The sequence below is a fragment of the Dermacentor variabilis genome, chromosome 2, assembly GCF_050947875.1.
Source record: "Dermacentor variabilis isolate Ectoservices chromosome 2, ASM5094787v1, whole genome shotgun sequence".
Classification (NCBI taxonomy): domain Eukaryota; kingdom Metazoa; phylum Arthropoda; class Arachnida; order Ixodida; family Ixodidae; genus Dermacentor; species Dermacentor variabilis.
The window spans coordinates 225,405,919-225,421,967 of NC_134569.1; the positions used below are offsets into that span (position 1 = coordinate 225,405,919).

At 47.7% G+C, this 16,049-nt stretch overlaps 1 protein-coding gene across 2 annotated transcripts in view; it reads right to left on the bottom strand.

Annotated features, from left to right (window-relative positions):
* Window positions 1–16,049, bottom strand: part of LOC142573131 (uncharacterized) — an 83,190-nt gene that overhangs the window by 37,501 nt on the left and 29,640 nt on the right. The window contains exons 4-6 of one of the 2 annotated variants that reach the window (XM_075682665.1): window positions 12,459–12,589; window positions 11,900–12,002; window positions 429–560 (exon numbers count right to left, since the gene is read on the bottom strand). In XM_075682665.1, coding sequence (XP_075538780.1) covers window positions 429–560; window positions 11,900–12,002; window positions 12,459–12,589 — 366 coding nt within the window. Of the gene's footprint in view, window positions 1–428; window positions 561–5,451; window positions 6,495–11,899; window positions 12,003–12,458; window positions 12,590–16,049 lie in introns of those variants that run through there. The other variant, XM_075682664.1, reaches the window with a different exon arrangement.

Below are 16,049 nucleotides of genomic sequence, written 5' to 3' on the forward strand. Positions count from 1 at the left end.
TGACGTCACGAAGAGCTGGTGTGAGAAGTGAAGGCGGTGGCACCAACCTAATGCGATTTTATGTCTTTCAGTTTCATGTCACCAAGCCTCTTTTCAAAGAAAGAGTGGAATTTATTTTTTGCTGCTGCAGGAGGCAATATATTAACATGGCTAAAATGTTTTCCTTGGCGTCCCTTAATGAATGAATAACTCTATTTGACCGGATTAAAACCCCGCAGGACCTGCGGGAGTAGAAGACTACAGAGGCATCTGCTCGCAGTAGAGCTCCATCCCCTCCACGCCCCAGCGCAGTATGTTGTCCTGCAGGCTAGCCTGAGAGCTGCCTAGGGCCGCCCCCTACAGCTCCACAGTCTTAAGGCGCGGTGGGAGGGGAAGTGCGATGACGATATTGGCAGTAATGCCGAGAGATCTGAGGTGGCCGAGCTTACCTTACAGAATTGGGCGGCCTCAGCGCAGGCCTTCTTGAGGTCCTCAGCTGCAGGATGCCAGGCGGGCGGTGGCGATGACGTCAGCAGGCCCATGCCAAGGGGGGCCGCGTTGGCCACACCCAGTCCCATGCTCTGCGGGTACAGAGCGCTAGCGGCCGTCGTTGGAGGAGGCAAGAGACGCGAGGCAAGGTGCTTACCATAGCCGACCATGAATTTAACAATATAAAATAATGCGCAAGCCTTTACTGATATTCTCCAATCAGGCGTTACCAGCGTTCGTTTACCTTAAGTAATGGTAATAGCCTGAAGAGGCATTTTTCGTCAGATCTGAAGTTTGCATAAATTACAGCCAAATTAAGCTCAGTACGAGACAGTACAAAATTTAGTACGAAACAAAGTATAGCCACTAGGCGTGAAGTTGCAACTTGCATAACATGAAGTCTGACGTGTAAACCTACCCTTATAATGTCCCTGAAAACTTGACCAAAATGGCTATTGAGACCTAACGATACATAGTCCAGAATCTGGCACATTAAGGTTGAAATGAGCACCAGTATAGGTTCTGAGATGATAATGTGAGCCTTGTAAAGTTACCGTGTTTACCGAGCTTGTTGTGTACACGACTGGATCCGCTACTGATTTGTCTCCAGTCGCATCGACTATGAGAGAGAGAGCGAGAGAGAGAGAGAGAGAGCAAAACATCTTTATTATTATTATTTGAACGGAGAGAGGAGCGTGGGAGGAAGCCCCAGTCTAGCGTCCCTAATTTGATTCCGGCGATGCTTCGAGTCCGTTGTATCATAGTTCGGAGGACCTCGGGAGGTCCGTTGCGGAAGGCATCGTCCCATAGCTCTTTGTTTCGTAGGGGGCAAAGCAGAGTTGGCAAGGGAGGAAAAAGGTTTGCAGTGCACTCAATTGGGACATGGAAGATTGTGGGCGAGCTGCCACAGCCAGGGCAACGTTCTGCGTAACAGTATGGGCAGAATTTATTGAGAGGGATAAGATTTGGCAAAGTTGAGGTTTGTAACTAGCGTAATGCCACTGCTTCCTCTCGCGAGGATGGCGGGGGTGCGCAGTAGGTGCGACGAATGTGTGTATAAGAACGGAGGATTTCTTTGTAACGGAGCAAGAGATCCCCCCACCCTGAACCAGTCACCCACCTGGAGGGAAATTTCTCGGGCAACCGCATGCACGCGTTCGTTACCCGGCCGCGGGGTATGACCAGGAGTCCAGAGTAAGTGGATGCGGGGAGCTGTGGTTGGCGCATTTAGCGGGATCTGTTTGAGAATGTGGTGTGCCGCTCTCGGTATGCCATGTCATGATAGGAACGCTCAATGCCTGTTGCGAGTCCGTGAATATATACGCTTCCTCTGGAACACGGATGGCGTATCGAATCGCAAGAGGAACGCGAGAATTTCTCCGTAAACGGCATTTGTTCCGCGCACCATAGCAGAGTCTCTCAGGGATTCGGTGTCATCCAAAACTACCGAGGTACAGCCCTCTTGAGTGCGTGATGTGTCCGTGTATAAAGTATGTGTTTCCGGGATGTTTGCAAGCATGCGGCCAATGTATCGTACACGGGTTTTGCACTGTCCTTTGTCATGCTCGGGGTGCATATTACGTGGCAATGGATGGATACTTAGTGCTTGGCGTGTCGCTGACGACAATGTAGTTGGATGGATTTCAGTCTTAAGGGGTGGGACAGAGTATCCTAGCCATGTCAGAAGATGGTGGCCAGTAGGGAGGAGTAGGAGGCGCTGGCGATGGCTGACCCAATGTGCCTCTAGCAGCTCGCCTAGTGGGTTATGTGTCCCTAAGTTAACGAGACGGCGTGTGGAAGTATAGTTTGAGAGGCCATGGACCAGCTTCATCTCTTTGCGAATCATTGCGTGAATGCGAAGTTGTTGCGCTTGGGTCAACCGCTGAAATAGGAGATAGTATGTAAGTTGGCCGATCACGCATGCCTCAACCAAGCGCAACAGGTCCTCTTCTCGGAGGCCCGAGCACCTGCTAGAGACCCTCCGGATCACGACCAGAATTAGCTCAATCTGTCTGGATAGAAGGGTAACAGTATAGTTAAGCCTGCCATCCGCCTGTACGTGTAGGTCAAGGATGCTAGCACGATTATCCTCCAGTACGGGTATGCCATCCATGTGCACAGTGATAGGGAGAGTAGAGGACCAGCTGCGGGGGCGAGTGATTATGAGCTCCTACTTTTGTGGAGCCCATATTAAGCCGCATTTTTCCCGTACTCGGAGACTGTCGACTGCTTGCTGCAGTCGGTCCTGGATGACTCCGTCGGAACCCCGTGTCGACCAGATAGTAATGTCGTCCGCATAAATAGCGTGGGCGACATCAGGGATCTGGTCGAGCAGCCGGGGAGCCCAGCGAGCGCGATATTGAATAAAGTAGAGGAAATAACTGAGTCCTTGGGTGTCCCACGTCCTACAGGGCGAATCGTACTGGATCGATGCGTTCCCATTCCTACGGTGGCTGTGCGATCTCGAAGAAACGCGCGGATATAGTTATACATACGACTTCCACAGTGCGAACGTGCAACATTGCGAAGGATGAGATCATGTTCAACATTATCGAATGCCTCTTTTAGATCTAAGCCGATGAGTGCTCTCGTTTAGGCGCACGACGGAGGTCCAATGATTTCCTCCCGCAATTATAAAAGCCAATCTTTGGCACACCGATGACCTCGATATCCGAATTGAGAGTGAGAAAAGAATGATTTTTCTTCGAGGAAGGGCTGCAGAGGCCGCAAGAGTACATGCTCTATGAGTTTGCCACTGCAGGATGTTAGGCAGATGGGCCGTAAGCTTTCGCCCTTTACAGATTTGCCCGGCTTGGAGATCAGTGTAATGTCGGCGTGTCGCCATGCTTGGGTAAGCGACCCCTTGTGTCAGCAATTATTGAAAATATGGTTGAGCTGGTTAATATCCGCGACCCTCAGGTTACGAAGGGTGGCGAATCGTGTGTTGTCGGCTCCCGGTGCCATGTTGCGGCGTAGGTCTTGTAAGACCACGAGCACCTCATCAGACGTGATGTCTGTATCCAGCAATTCATTGGTCTCGCCTACATAAGGATAGTCAGGGTACTGCGGCGGCGGGCCTGTGGGTATGAAATGCTTCTCTAGCTCCCTGAGAAGTGTCGACATATTGTCCCTGTACTCGTGCATTAGGATGTGCAGCTGTTGAAATGTTTTTCCCTTTGTTGTGGTGGGGTCTGTCAGTGAGAGAAGAATCGACCATGTTTTTGCTGTGCTCACTGTGCCTGAAAGGCGATCGCAAAATGCTCGCCAGTTATTCCTCGCAAGGGTCTTTGCATACTCCTGCGATTCCCGTGTAATTTGGTCATTACGTTTCCTAAGTTTGCGGTTGAGACGTTGTCACTCCCATTGCCGTGCCAACCCTCTCCAGGTGTTCCAAAGATGAATTAAATATGGGTTTATGTGTGGTGTTTCAGTTGTGGTACTCAGTGTGCGCGTGGTGGCCTCTAGATCTTGTGTGAGAGAGTCAAGCCAGCGTTCATACCCCTGGCCCTCAGGTGGGTTCTGGCGGCATTCCCCCAATTTCGCCGAATTTGTTATACGCACATTTCGCTCGGGCCTGCACGCAACCCGTAATGACGAGGTGGTCGCCACAATGGAGTGGTCACTACCAAGGTGCCCCTCCAAAGGACCGTGCGCAACGAGTTGGCCAGTATTGCGCACGCAGGTTAGATCAGCGCAGGTGTCACGAGATACGCTTTTGCCTATCCCAGTGGGGTGCTCTGGGTCGGTAAGCAGTGTGTCTCTCATATTACAGATGACATTCCATAAGCGGGTGCCTTTAGCCTGCGATTTAACGTAACCCAAATCAGTACGCGGGGCGTTAAAATCGCCGCACACCCTGGAAACCCGTTAAAAACTACCGAATTTAGTTAGTAGGTGGTGAAAACAGTGGGTGCGCAAATAGGGGGAACAGTATACATTGCGTATGAACAGACTCTTGCTGCGTTTCCCTTGCGTAATTATTTCCAATATTTGATGAGAGATGTCAATGCTAGTCGTATGCATGCGACATGTAACATGTTGCGAAACTAAGGCTCCCACAAGAGGAGAGACAACCGAGAGTTTGCTGTAGCCGGAAAAAAAGGGGTGCAATTGGGTTCCTGTAAGAGGATGACATCCGGAGGGTTCGTGGATGGGGCGACCTCGTTTTTGGCAGAACCCCTACAATTACACTGCCACACCACTAGTTGCTCTGCGTTGCTCGGTGCCATCATCATCGTGAGAGGAAGCAGGAAGTCATGTATAGGGATGCGGGCACCGGGTACCCATATTGGAAGGTTGCGGTTGAGAGCTTTGGTCGGGCGGTCGGCTTTCGTTGCAACTGCTAAGCCCAGGAATGTTCATGCGTGCGAAAGGGCACTCTATAGATGGTTTGATTTGCTCTGTAATCCCTATTCAAAGGTCCTCCATTTGGCGTTCTCTCCTGTCCAGGGCCACCTGCATACTAGTGCTCATGTCTGGCACCAGCGCGTACATCTGTTTTTGCAGGTGCTCGCCTCCATGTTACGGCGTAGACAGGCTATTTCTATTAGACGATGGGGGTTGATAACGTATTAGTAATAGGGGAAAGGGTAGGGAGAGATTTCCAGGTTGGAGTGAGCTGTGGGGGATCCTACGTCCTACCTACCTCCCGAGGCGCTTCCGTTGCTGTTTTCTTCTCCGGGGTCCGCTGCACCGCTGAGGGGGCCAGGGTCACATTGGCTGGGGCGTCGGTCTGCAGGGCCTTCTTCTAGGGTTGTTGGGAAGATGGGGAAGGAGGGCGCTTCCCCGGCAAGCGCACCGATGCCTCGCTGGATCGGGACCAAGACTTGGAGCGGGTCCGGAAGTTGCGACGCGATCTCGAATGGGTCTCCGACAGTACTTGTCCGGTCACCTTCGTTGGGGTGCGTGACGTTCAGATCTCCACCGTATCTGTGATTGTGCTCGGGTCGCTGGAGGGTTACAGTTCACGCTGCTCTTTGTCAAGAGTTTTGCGCCTTGTTCAGTGTCTGTTTAGCACGCCGCGGGCAGTTTGGATTCATTGTAGGGTGGGTCCCATCACAGGATCTGCAGAGGGGGGTGCACGGATGCGATGGGGTGGGGTTGTCAGTCCCGCACGTCACACAAATGACCACATGTGGCGTAGGACAGTAATCAGCCCAATGGCCGAGCTTGTGAGGTATTTTGCATACCAGTTGGCGGGGCGATGGGGTAGCAGCGGAGTTCTGCACAATAGAAACGCACGTAGCGAGGTACTTTAAGTCCTTGAAATGTTACCAACGCAACTTTGGTCTGACCCATCATTCTTGCTTGAAGTATCTGAGTTCCAGGAGTGAAAAGTTCACCCAGCATTTTGGAAGATGGCGTACTGGGCAAAAAACCAGGAACAATTCCTTTGCATGAGTTCCCTGGTGCCGCAAATATGTTGTGATGGGATAGATCCACTGACCAAAGTTCAGCTCCCTCACCTTGTAGAATGCGCCGGCCACATGTGACTGGGGTGCGCTGATGATTGCCTGGTTCTGCTGAGGTCGCAGTCAGAATATGATGTCCTGACAATCCTCTGTGGACAAGCCGGCTGCAGTCCATAAAGCACTGGCGAGTTCTGGGTGCGTCCACTTATCGAGACAAAGTCCTCCATGAGGCAGCAGAAGTATCTTTTCGTCGTGCAAAGGAAGTCGAGGCAAGTTCTCATTCCGACTGCGCTTGCGTACGGTAAGCTGAGAGGCATCCGGAATGCCCAAGATGTTCTCGGAAGGTTGTGTCTTGGCGTGCATTTGACTGACGTGTCGCTTATGTGTGACTGTCTTCCAACAGCCACCTGCGTCGTCGCCAGTTTCATCGTCGTAAATGGTCAGGGCAGCATCTTCCACCATCCTTTCCCCTATAGGAGTGGTGTCCACTTCTCGTTGTTGAGAGAGAAAATTGGCGATGATGGGATCGGCGGCCACTCCCGCGGTATCCACCTGGGGCATCTTCATTGTTGCCGAGCAACGCCCGGCGGCGTTCCGCGTCGCCGATTGCGTCTCCTGCTCGTTGGAAAATGACGTTGCGGTGGATAAATGCTCCATCGAAACAGAGCGGTGGATTGGAAGGTACCCATCATCAGCCTGGCTACGCCCACTGCAGGGCAAAGGCCTCTCCCATACTTCTCTAAATACCCTGGTCATGTGCTAATTGTGGCCATGTTGTCCCTGCAAACTGCGTAATCTCATCCGTCCACCTAACTTTCTGCCGCCCCCTGCTACTCTTCCATTCTTTTGGAATCCAGTCCGTAACCATTAATGACCACCGGTTATCTTCCCTCCTCGTTACATGCCCGACCATGCACCCCCCCCCATTTATCTTTCTTGATTTCAACTAAAATATCCTTAACTCGCGTTTGCTCCCTCACCCAATGTGCTCTGTTCTTGTCCCCTTTAACGTTACACCCATCATTCTTCTTTCCATAGCACGTTGCGTCATCTCCTCAACTTAAGTAGGACCCTTTTCGTAAGCCTCCAGGTTTCTGCCCCGTAGGTGAGTACTCGTAAGACACAGCTGTTATACACTTTTCTCTCGGGGGATAATGGCAACCTGCTGTTCATGATCTGAGAATGCCTGCCAAACGCACCCCAGCCCATTCTTATTCTTCTGATTATTTCAGTCTCATGATCTGAATCCGCGGTCACTACCTGCCCTAAGCAGATGTATTCCCTTACCACTTCCAGTACCTCGCTACCTATCGTTAACTGCTTTTCTTTGCCGACACTGTGAAACATTATTTTAGTTTTCTGCAGTATAATTTTTAGACCCACCCTTCTGCTTTGCCTCTCCAGGTCCCCTGAGATTCCAAGCAAGGCAATATTATCAGCAAATCGAAAGTTACCAAGGCATTCCCCATTAACTCTTATCGCCTATTCTTCCCAATCCAGGTCTCTAAATACCTCCTGTAAACATGTTGTGAATAGCATTGGAGAGATCATATCTCCCTGCCTGACGCCCTTCTTTTTGGGATTTCGTTGCTTTCTTTATGGAGGACCATGGTGGCTGTGGAGCCGGTATAGATATCTTTCAGTATTTTTACATACGGCTCGTCTACACCTTGATTCCGTAATGCCTGCATGACAGGTGAGCTTTCGACTGAATGAAACGCTTTCTCGTAATCAATGAAAGCTACATATAAGGGTTGGTTATATTCCGCACATCTCTCTATCACCTGATGGATAGTGTTAATATGGTATATTGTCGAGCAGCTTTTACGAAATCCTGCCTGGTCCTTCGGTTGACAGAAGTCTAAGGTGTTCCTGATTCTATTTGCGACAACATTAGTAAATACTTTGTAGACAACGGGCAGTAAGCTGATCGGTCAATCATTTCTTCAATTTAGCCGCCGTGGTTACCCAGTGGCTATGGTGTTGGGCTGCTGAGCACGAGGTCGCGGGGTGAAATCCCGGCTACGGCGGCCGCATTTCGATGGGAATGAAATGCGAAAACAGCCGTGTACTTAGATTTAGGTGCATGTTAAATAACCCCAGGTGGTCGAAATTTCCGGAGTACTCCACTACGGCGTGCTTCATAATCAGAAGGTTGTTCTGGCACGTAAAACCCCACAATTTAATTTTTTATGTCGGCGTTCTTTCGAGATTGCGGTACGCTCGAGGTCATGACGCATTGCGTATACAGGGTGGCCAGTTTTTCTAGAACAATCTGCCCACCATCCTTCTACAAATCTGTTGTTACCTGATCCTCCCCCGCTGCCTTCCCCCTTTGCATAGGTCCCAAGGCTTTGTTTACTTCTTCCGGCGTTACTTGTGGGATCTCAAATTCCTCTCGACTATTCCTTCCTCTATTATCTTAGTCGGTGCCACTGGTACTGTATAAATCTGTGTAGAACTCATCAGGCCCTTGGACTCTCTTATACATATTAGTAATGATATTGCCGGCTTTGTCTCTTTACGCGTACATCTGATTCTTGCCAAGTCCTAGTTTCTTCTTCTCAGCTTTTAGGCTTCCTCCGTTCCTGAGAGCGTGCTCAATTCTATCAATATTATACTTCCTTATGTCAGCTATCTTACATTGTTGATTAACTTCGAAAGTTCTGCCAGTTTTATTCTAGTGTAGGGAAAGAGGCTTTCATATACTGGCGTTTCTTAATCAGATCTTTCGTCTCCTGCGATAGCTTACTGGTATCTTGTCTAACGAAGTTACCACCTACTTCTATTGCACACTCGTTATGATGCCCATAAGATTCCACTCTTCACACACATTCCTAAAGCGCCGCCAAATCAAGCTTGATACTTCACAACTATTCGGCGGTCAACGTTTTGCTGCCTCTTTCACTCCTTTTGGATGGCGGTAGTTATCGTCACCTTCTGGGGTGTGAAGGCCAGTTTCCTCATCGATTCGGTGCCCGCGCGATTAACTCGAGATGCATTCAGTTAGTTTATGGCTTTATTTAGAATATTTTATTTATTTATAACGCCAAACCCCACTTTTATGTCACCATCTGTTGCAACGGTCACGCGCATCGCTGTTCCTTCGTTAGTTCAACCTTCCTTGTTTAGAGTCATTCAGGGGCAGGGAAAGCCATTTCGCAGTAAGCTGGTCCTCGGAGGCTGTCCTGGATGCGCTTGGAATGAATTACGGCAGGAGAAACCTCCAGCTACGTTTAACTTTTCCTTTTGCCTCATTACTTCCTCGAGTGACTGCTCGCCGCGACGCTGGCAGATCCTCGGAACCGTATGCCCATGACATGGGTTAGAAAAGTGAAAAATGAGATCATGCGAAACAGTGTACGTCATCAAACCCAGCAAAGCCGTTAAACTAATAAGCGATATGAATGTCACCCGTCACCTCGTATGGTTTTTTCATAATCGCACAGCACTTTTCACGCAAATCGGCAACTGATAACAAGAGTCGCAAGCAGTTCAGAAATTACGCGATTTACTAAGGTTAAGAGCCGAGGCAACAGCAAAGCAGGAAGGGAAAGCGAAAAATTAACAAATTTAACCATTGTTTGTGAAAATATTTATGGATCATCATCTTTATTTAAAAAGGAAGTATATAGAGAAACTTCCACCGGAAGTGGAGAATGATTCCGTGCGTTTTGAATGACGCATCTAGAGTTATCGGTCGAGACACCTGACGAGGCCTTTTCTCTGCTGTGCTTATGTGGGTTTTTCTCTAACCTTCCTCGGTTGTCGTAGTACATCTGGAACCGCAGTGTCCTGCGCTTTACGTTGTTGTACGGGACTGGCGGCCACGCATCGTTACGCAACTTCCCAGATAACAATGCCAGCTGGTTTTGGCCCTTGGTAGAGCAGTAAACGAGGGACTTAAAAGAACTATGATTGTTCCGCAAATACATATTTCTCTATAATTCTTCCAGACCTAATTCATAAAACGCTACCAGAAATATTTATTTTAGACTTTCGCTTGTTTACTTGCTTTTGACAGTGCTCTTCTTGTGCTTCTTTTTTCCGCGAGGCCATTTAATGTGGTTCCTTGTTTGTAAAGGAGACGTACATCTCACAGGCTACTCTGTAAGATGCACCCCCTGCCCCCCCCCCCTCCCCCCCGGAGAAGAATCCTGGGTACGCGCCTGGCAGTTGCTGGTATATTTAGCTACATGTTATACTGTTATTTCTATATAACGTGCAGGACCAGCCTCCTACAAGTACTTGTATTGAAAAGTGTAAGCACTAGTGAACTTTCAACTTTCCTGAAAAAAGAAGTTTTCTTTAGGCCATTTATGAATTCCGCAAATTTCGTCGCTCTGAGGCGATATAAGGTAATCCCCCATTCCAGGGTCTTTCTATTCCCTTTCTTCCATTAGCCATGCAGTGGGGCTATAAAGTAAGGCTATTTTAATTATGAATTTAGCCTTTCACGATTGGTTCAAAAATTTTCGGGCCACCAACTCACGTCGCCTGTCGGTCGCGCAATGTCACGAAAACCACGATAATGCCCCATCTGGTGTGACATGTGCTCACTGATTATGCGTGATTAGACCAAACGAAGGAAAATTAATAATTTCTGAGCCGACGCCTTTTTAGCCATTAGTCCTCTGCTATTGGTCCAGAGTTTTCGGGCTACGTCGACTTCTGTTTTTTACGCGACGTCACAAATCCGCCAAAAACTTATCACTTCTGCGCGCTCCTTGCCTTCTGTAAGTCAATTATACCAGAAAAACGAACCAAGGTAGACAATGCTATTTACTTTGAAAGCAAATAATAAGACCTCGTGTTAATGAAGGGAGAGCGTGATTGTGCGGTTCGAACAACGTCATGGGTCCACGCCAGATGTTTGTGTCGGCACTAACGTGAAACTACCGTTAGAAGATTGGAATAGAATCACAGTGAAACATTTGCACGTTATATGGCTCCTAGTGTGACGCATTCGCAAGACTCATTATGTAGCGGCGCCAGTGTCTTAAGTTGCAAGCGCGAATGATAGCTCCAGAAGATTGGCTTACTTAGCATCACGCTCTTGGGATACGTATACCACAGCGGCAAGCTCATGTATGTTCACAACGCTGCCACGAGGCTATACAACGCGCATTCATGGACGCATGCACAATAAGGCTGTCGCAGTACGCTGCAGTATTTATCGACGACAGAGAAGGCCGTGAAATAGCGTCCTGCCAATATTACGGCCCACGGCAGTAAAGAAAATATGAATTAATCGGCTATAGGGCTGAGTAGATCCAAACCTGGTGTATACAACGAATGCGCCCAAAGGTAACGTTCGAAAAATAATATATTGGAGAAATAGAAAACGAATTTCATATTCTAAAATAAACATTAAATCCCTCAAAAAGGATTTACTCCATTGTTTGAAGGTTTGACGTGCATGTCTTCCTGTAGTTTCATTATTTTTCATGTGTGTGTTTTTTTTACGACTCGAGGTAGGCAATAAAGCAAAATTGCATCGTCCTTTGCCTGCTTAACGCGTTGGGAAAATTGTAGGACACAAAATCACATACGGCATTGATTCCTCTCGTTTCTCGCCTCTATATACTAACCTTAAGCGGTCTGAGCTTTTCGAACTAAAATATCAATGCTGCATTTCTGTTAGATATTTTTTTATACGTACCGCCGCAGCATTCCAGTGACTGCTTAGATCGATGTCGGGGGTTGTGTCCTCGCCACGATAGCCATAATATAATGAAGCGGAATGCAAAAAAAAATTTAACTCTTTTTACCGTACACGGGGTACACGTGAAAGAACACCAAGGTATCCGAAATTAATTAGAGGTCCCTCACTACTGCGCGGTTCATCAGATCATGATTTTGACACGCAAAGCCCCAGAATTTTTTTTTCATGCACGTATCCACGCCTATGTGTCCGTTTCATAAATACGCCCACAACCCTAGGAAGTAGAATGTATGACAAATCGGACGCTCGATAAATAAAATGAAGCGTCGACTTTCGTCGGCGCAGCGTGACCCACCTGGAAGAATGGCAAGTAGTCGGCCAGCGAGTCGTCGAACAGCGTGCCGCGACAGTAGCTGAGGACTGTGTCCACTCGGACGGAACTTTTCTGAAGCACCTCCCTGAGTGGGGATACATGAGGGAGATCTACTATTCCGACTTTACTGTTACCAACTTACACAGTAAAATATAAAATAACAATAGCAGCATTTTCTCATGTGCATCAACTAAAATGTTTAGAGAAGCCGGATTGTATTAACCTTCAGAATTACCAATATGTTTATCGTATTATCGTAAGTGGCGGCGTAAGGCAGGAAGTGATTCTGCCATCACCAAGGTTCGCACACTGGCTACCCGTGGCATATCAGCTATGAATCTTCTATGCGGTGATTTAAATGCTGTGCTACTTCTTAGTACAATGTCGCTTGTCTGAAAGATATGTATCCCCATGCAGACAAGTCTGCGCTGCAAATTTATCAGAAAACCAGTGATGTAAGCATATGAACTTATGCTTTTCAATATGATTCTAGCCAAGCATGACAACCAAATGCATGGTGTGTCAGACCCGAAAAGCTTACCTCAACACGTGCAGCGGGTAGCCGGTGATTCCGATGTACCGAATGATTCCGGCGCACCGAAGTCTTTCCAAGGCCGGTAAGGTCTCATTGACAATCACATCCACACTAGATGCGAACTCGACGTCGTGAACCTAGGCCGCACGGAAAGCAAATGTGACATCGAAAAAAAAGTGAGACAGTTAAAATCAAGCCAACGGTGAAAAAAATGACGTAAGTTCCCGTGCTGCTGTAGCGTGAAAGTGCGTCCGACAGTGCGGCGGTAGACTGTCGGGTTGAAAAGTTTAAACGTCAACACACAATACCGAACAACTCGTAAACGAACATCACAACAAAAAGCAAATGCACCTGTATTTTTCTTGCGCACTTGTAGTCATTATTTGTGCGCTAAGTGTTGCTTTAGGTAAAACCTGAAACAATTTCACAGTGACGCTTCCCTTATACGCCAAGCGCCAATGGCCATCCGCACCAACAATGTCATCAGAACCATCACGCGAGTGCTGCACGGCAGTCACCCATTCTGCCTAATGTACCCAGTGCTACCCAGCAGTCCTCCGTGTTTACCTACAGGACATGTCCTCGCGCTAAATCCTTTCTTCTGCCCTAAACCCTTCGCCACTCGTAGGTGAACCAAGCTTCTCAAGCAGAGGACTTCCGCCGCAAACTCTCAAAAAATTGATCGGCTCCCTTTCTTTTCTGCAATAATAACCAACTTTCCGCGACCAAATCAGTAATAGTAGAGTTCCGAAACTTCATTTTTTAAAACTAACTTAGAGTTGTTAATTTAATTTAATATTTCCTAATTTCGATTCAATATTGGTAGGCTGGTGGACACAGGTTCACCAAAGAACGCGTTTTACATGTGTTTTTTTAATTGCTTTAAAGTTATTTATACAGATACCAGGCAATCAAACTCAACACTCGAACAACAGCAAACCATTCTGTTTGAGGATCATTGTGGCTATTTACCGCTTAGTTCGCTGCAAAGAAAGGACTCATTACTATTGCCCACAGCTGGATTAGAATGCATGCGTGTATAGCGTTCAGTGCACTGAGAAAGTGCAGGGCACCCGCAATCATTTTACACATTGCGTACTAGTTCTTTCGCGTAGCTTGAACTGAACCTTTATAAAAATTGTTAGAGCTTTCGCAAGTATGAACACATATTGTTTGCAGTCTACTATGGTTTCTAGTGCACGCAGCCGCACAACTACATTATATGCAGATAATTTCTCACAGATGGGTTTTGCGGAAACCCACAATTTTGGCTTGCGTCAGTAAGGGCTGCCGTCGGTCTAGCTGAAACATGGAGGTGAAGAATGTAGGGTGACCTGTTTACTTTAAACAGTTGGGAAGCAAAGATAAAAGTAGCCAAAGAGACAGACACATGACCAGTTTCTCTCGCCTAATATGTGCATATTTTTTACTTGAAGCGGTATGGAGCCTTCGAATAGAAGATGAAGAAGCGCGGGAACCGGGGGGACAGAGGGAGAGAAGAGAGAAGTGAGAAATAAATGTAGACGAGATGGACGCCAGTTCCACAGCAATGCTTTACGTCTACTGTGTCCTTTAACTAGGAACGCTACAATATTTTGGCGCAGCCGACAACTGACTCCGACATGTGGGTGACATTTTTCCTCGAGGAGACCTCAGCAGAGAAGATCATTTTCTTCGAGATACCAAGCTCAAGACGAACCAGTGGTGGAACTACCTCGCGAACTCAACTCGGCAGAACTCGTGAACCTGGTTTTAGAGAAGGCTTCCATAGACATTGCTGAACTACGTCGGAAGGGTGCAGTGAAAGTGAACTTGCGTCTGGCGATTTTCGATGAATTAGTTCTTCAACCGATGCGTCGAAAAGACTCTGGATCACGGTCTTCGACAGAAGAGGTGAGCCTCGTTTTGAAAGCTCTTCCGCTAGAACAAGAACAGATGGCGCAACAATACCAACTGGTGACGTCACTTATAAGCTCTCTAAACACTGAGAAGCCGGCGACTAATTTTGTAGAACCCGATGCGTTCGACGGCATGTCTTCAAGCCAAGAAAGCTGGCTTGAATTCTATGAATATTCCGCTGGGAAGAACAAATGGCACTCTAATGAGGACAAGATTACCAACATGCGTACTTATTTAAGAGGTGTTGCACGGAAGTGGTACGATCTGCACATTATTGAAGATGTTGGCAACTCTTGAAACCAGTGGAAGGAAAAATTCTTGACGACATTCCGAAGCAACCCATCGCAAAGATGGGACGCCGCGCTTAATTTCAAATTCAAGCAGGGCTCCCCCATCGTGTATTTCTTTGAAAAACACCGCCTTTTAAAGCTGGCCGAGCCTATGCTTCCTCCTTCTGCCATAGTAGCACAAATAATGCACGGATTGCCCGCGGAAGTCCTGAAGCTAGTACAAGCACGATCACCTAAAACTATAGACGGGCTCCTGGAGTGCCTTCACGGCATACCATCTATTTCAGAAGAAAATATAACCGCGGACTCAAGCAGTCGCTTCAGACGGACCAGCGCGGATTGGTCAAGCCGTAATCTGCGAGAACCGAGCCACCTTGCAGGCAGTACAGAGAACTTGGGTTGGCGTGCTCCAGAGCTCGAGTGAATAACGTCGACAACGACCCTGTCCTCCTACTTTCAGACGCTCAAGAGCCTCCGACGACAAAAAACTAATAAACAAGGGTGATCAGTCCGACCCGATGACCACAACTGAGACTGTTTATTTAACTTGCTCTAGCGTACTTCACATTCCTGTCAAAGTGGGAAATAGACATATGATGGCTTTGGTTGACAGCGGTGCTTCTGTGTCTATAATAAATGCCAAGCTGGTAGATTCAAGTCGCCTGCATAGTGGAAGAGTACTACGGGTGCAACGGTACGAAGGAAAAGTGACAATGCATAATCAGTGGGCCTCAGTAAACATCGAGTTCCAAGGTCATGAAATAGAGAGTGAAATACCGGTGATAACGGGGGTGACGTACGACTTTCTGCTATCCAGACCAGATATAAAGAAACTAAAAATCAACGTATACTGGGACGATGCAGTTTTAGTGGAAGGACTATCAAGGGAAGAGACACAGCAAGATAGAAAAGATAACCTGCGAATTGTCAAGTGCGCGGAGGATATTGCAACGACCTATCCTGAACTGGTATGCATAGGAAGCTATCCACAAGCGATGAAGTCGCAAAAGGTGCCTTTCGAACTAACTGACGAGACCGTCATCCAAAAATCACCTTATAACATGTCAAGAGAACGCAAGATATGGTTGAAGAAATAATTTCAGGAGATGCTAGACACCGATATAATCCGGCCTTCGGTGTCACCCTTCGCTTCTCCCATAACTATTGCGCCGAAGGAAGATGGAACTTTCAGACTGTGCACAGATTACAGGGTTCTCAATCGCCAGACAGAACTTATACCATTTCCCATGCCAAGATAGACACGATTATAGATGAGACAGGTGGTTGTTTTTCACGCATTGACTTGTGCAAAGGTTTCTGGCAGATCCCGCTAACCGAAGAAACAAAAATGTACACTGCTTTTATCACGCCCTTCGATCTGTACGAGTATAACCGGCTTCCTTTCGGC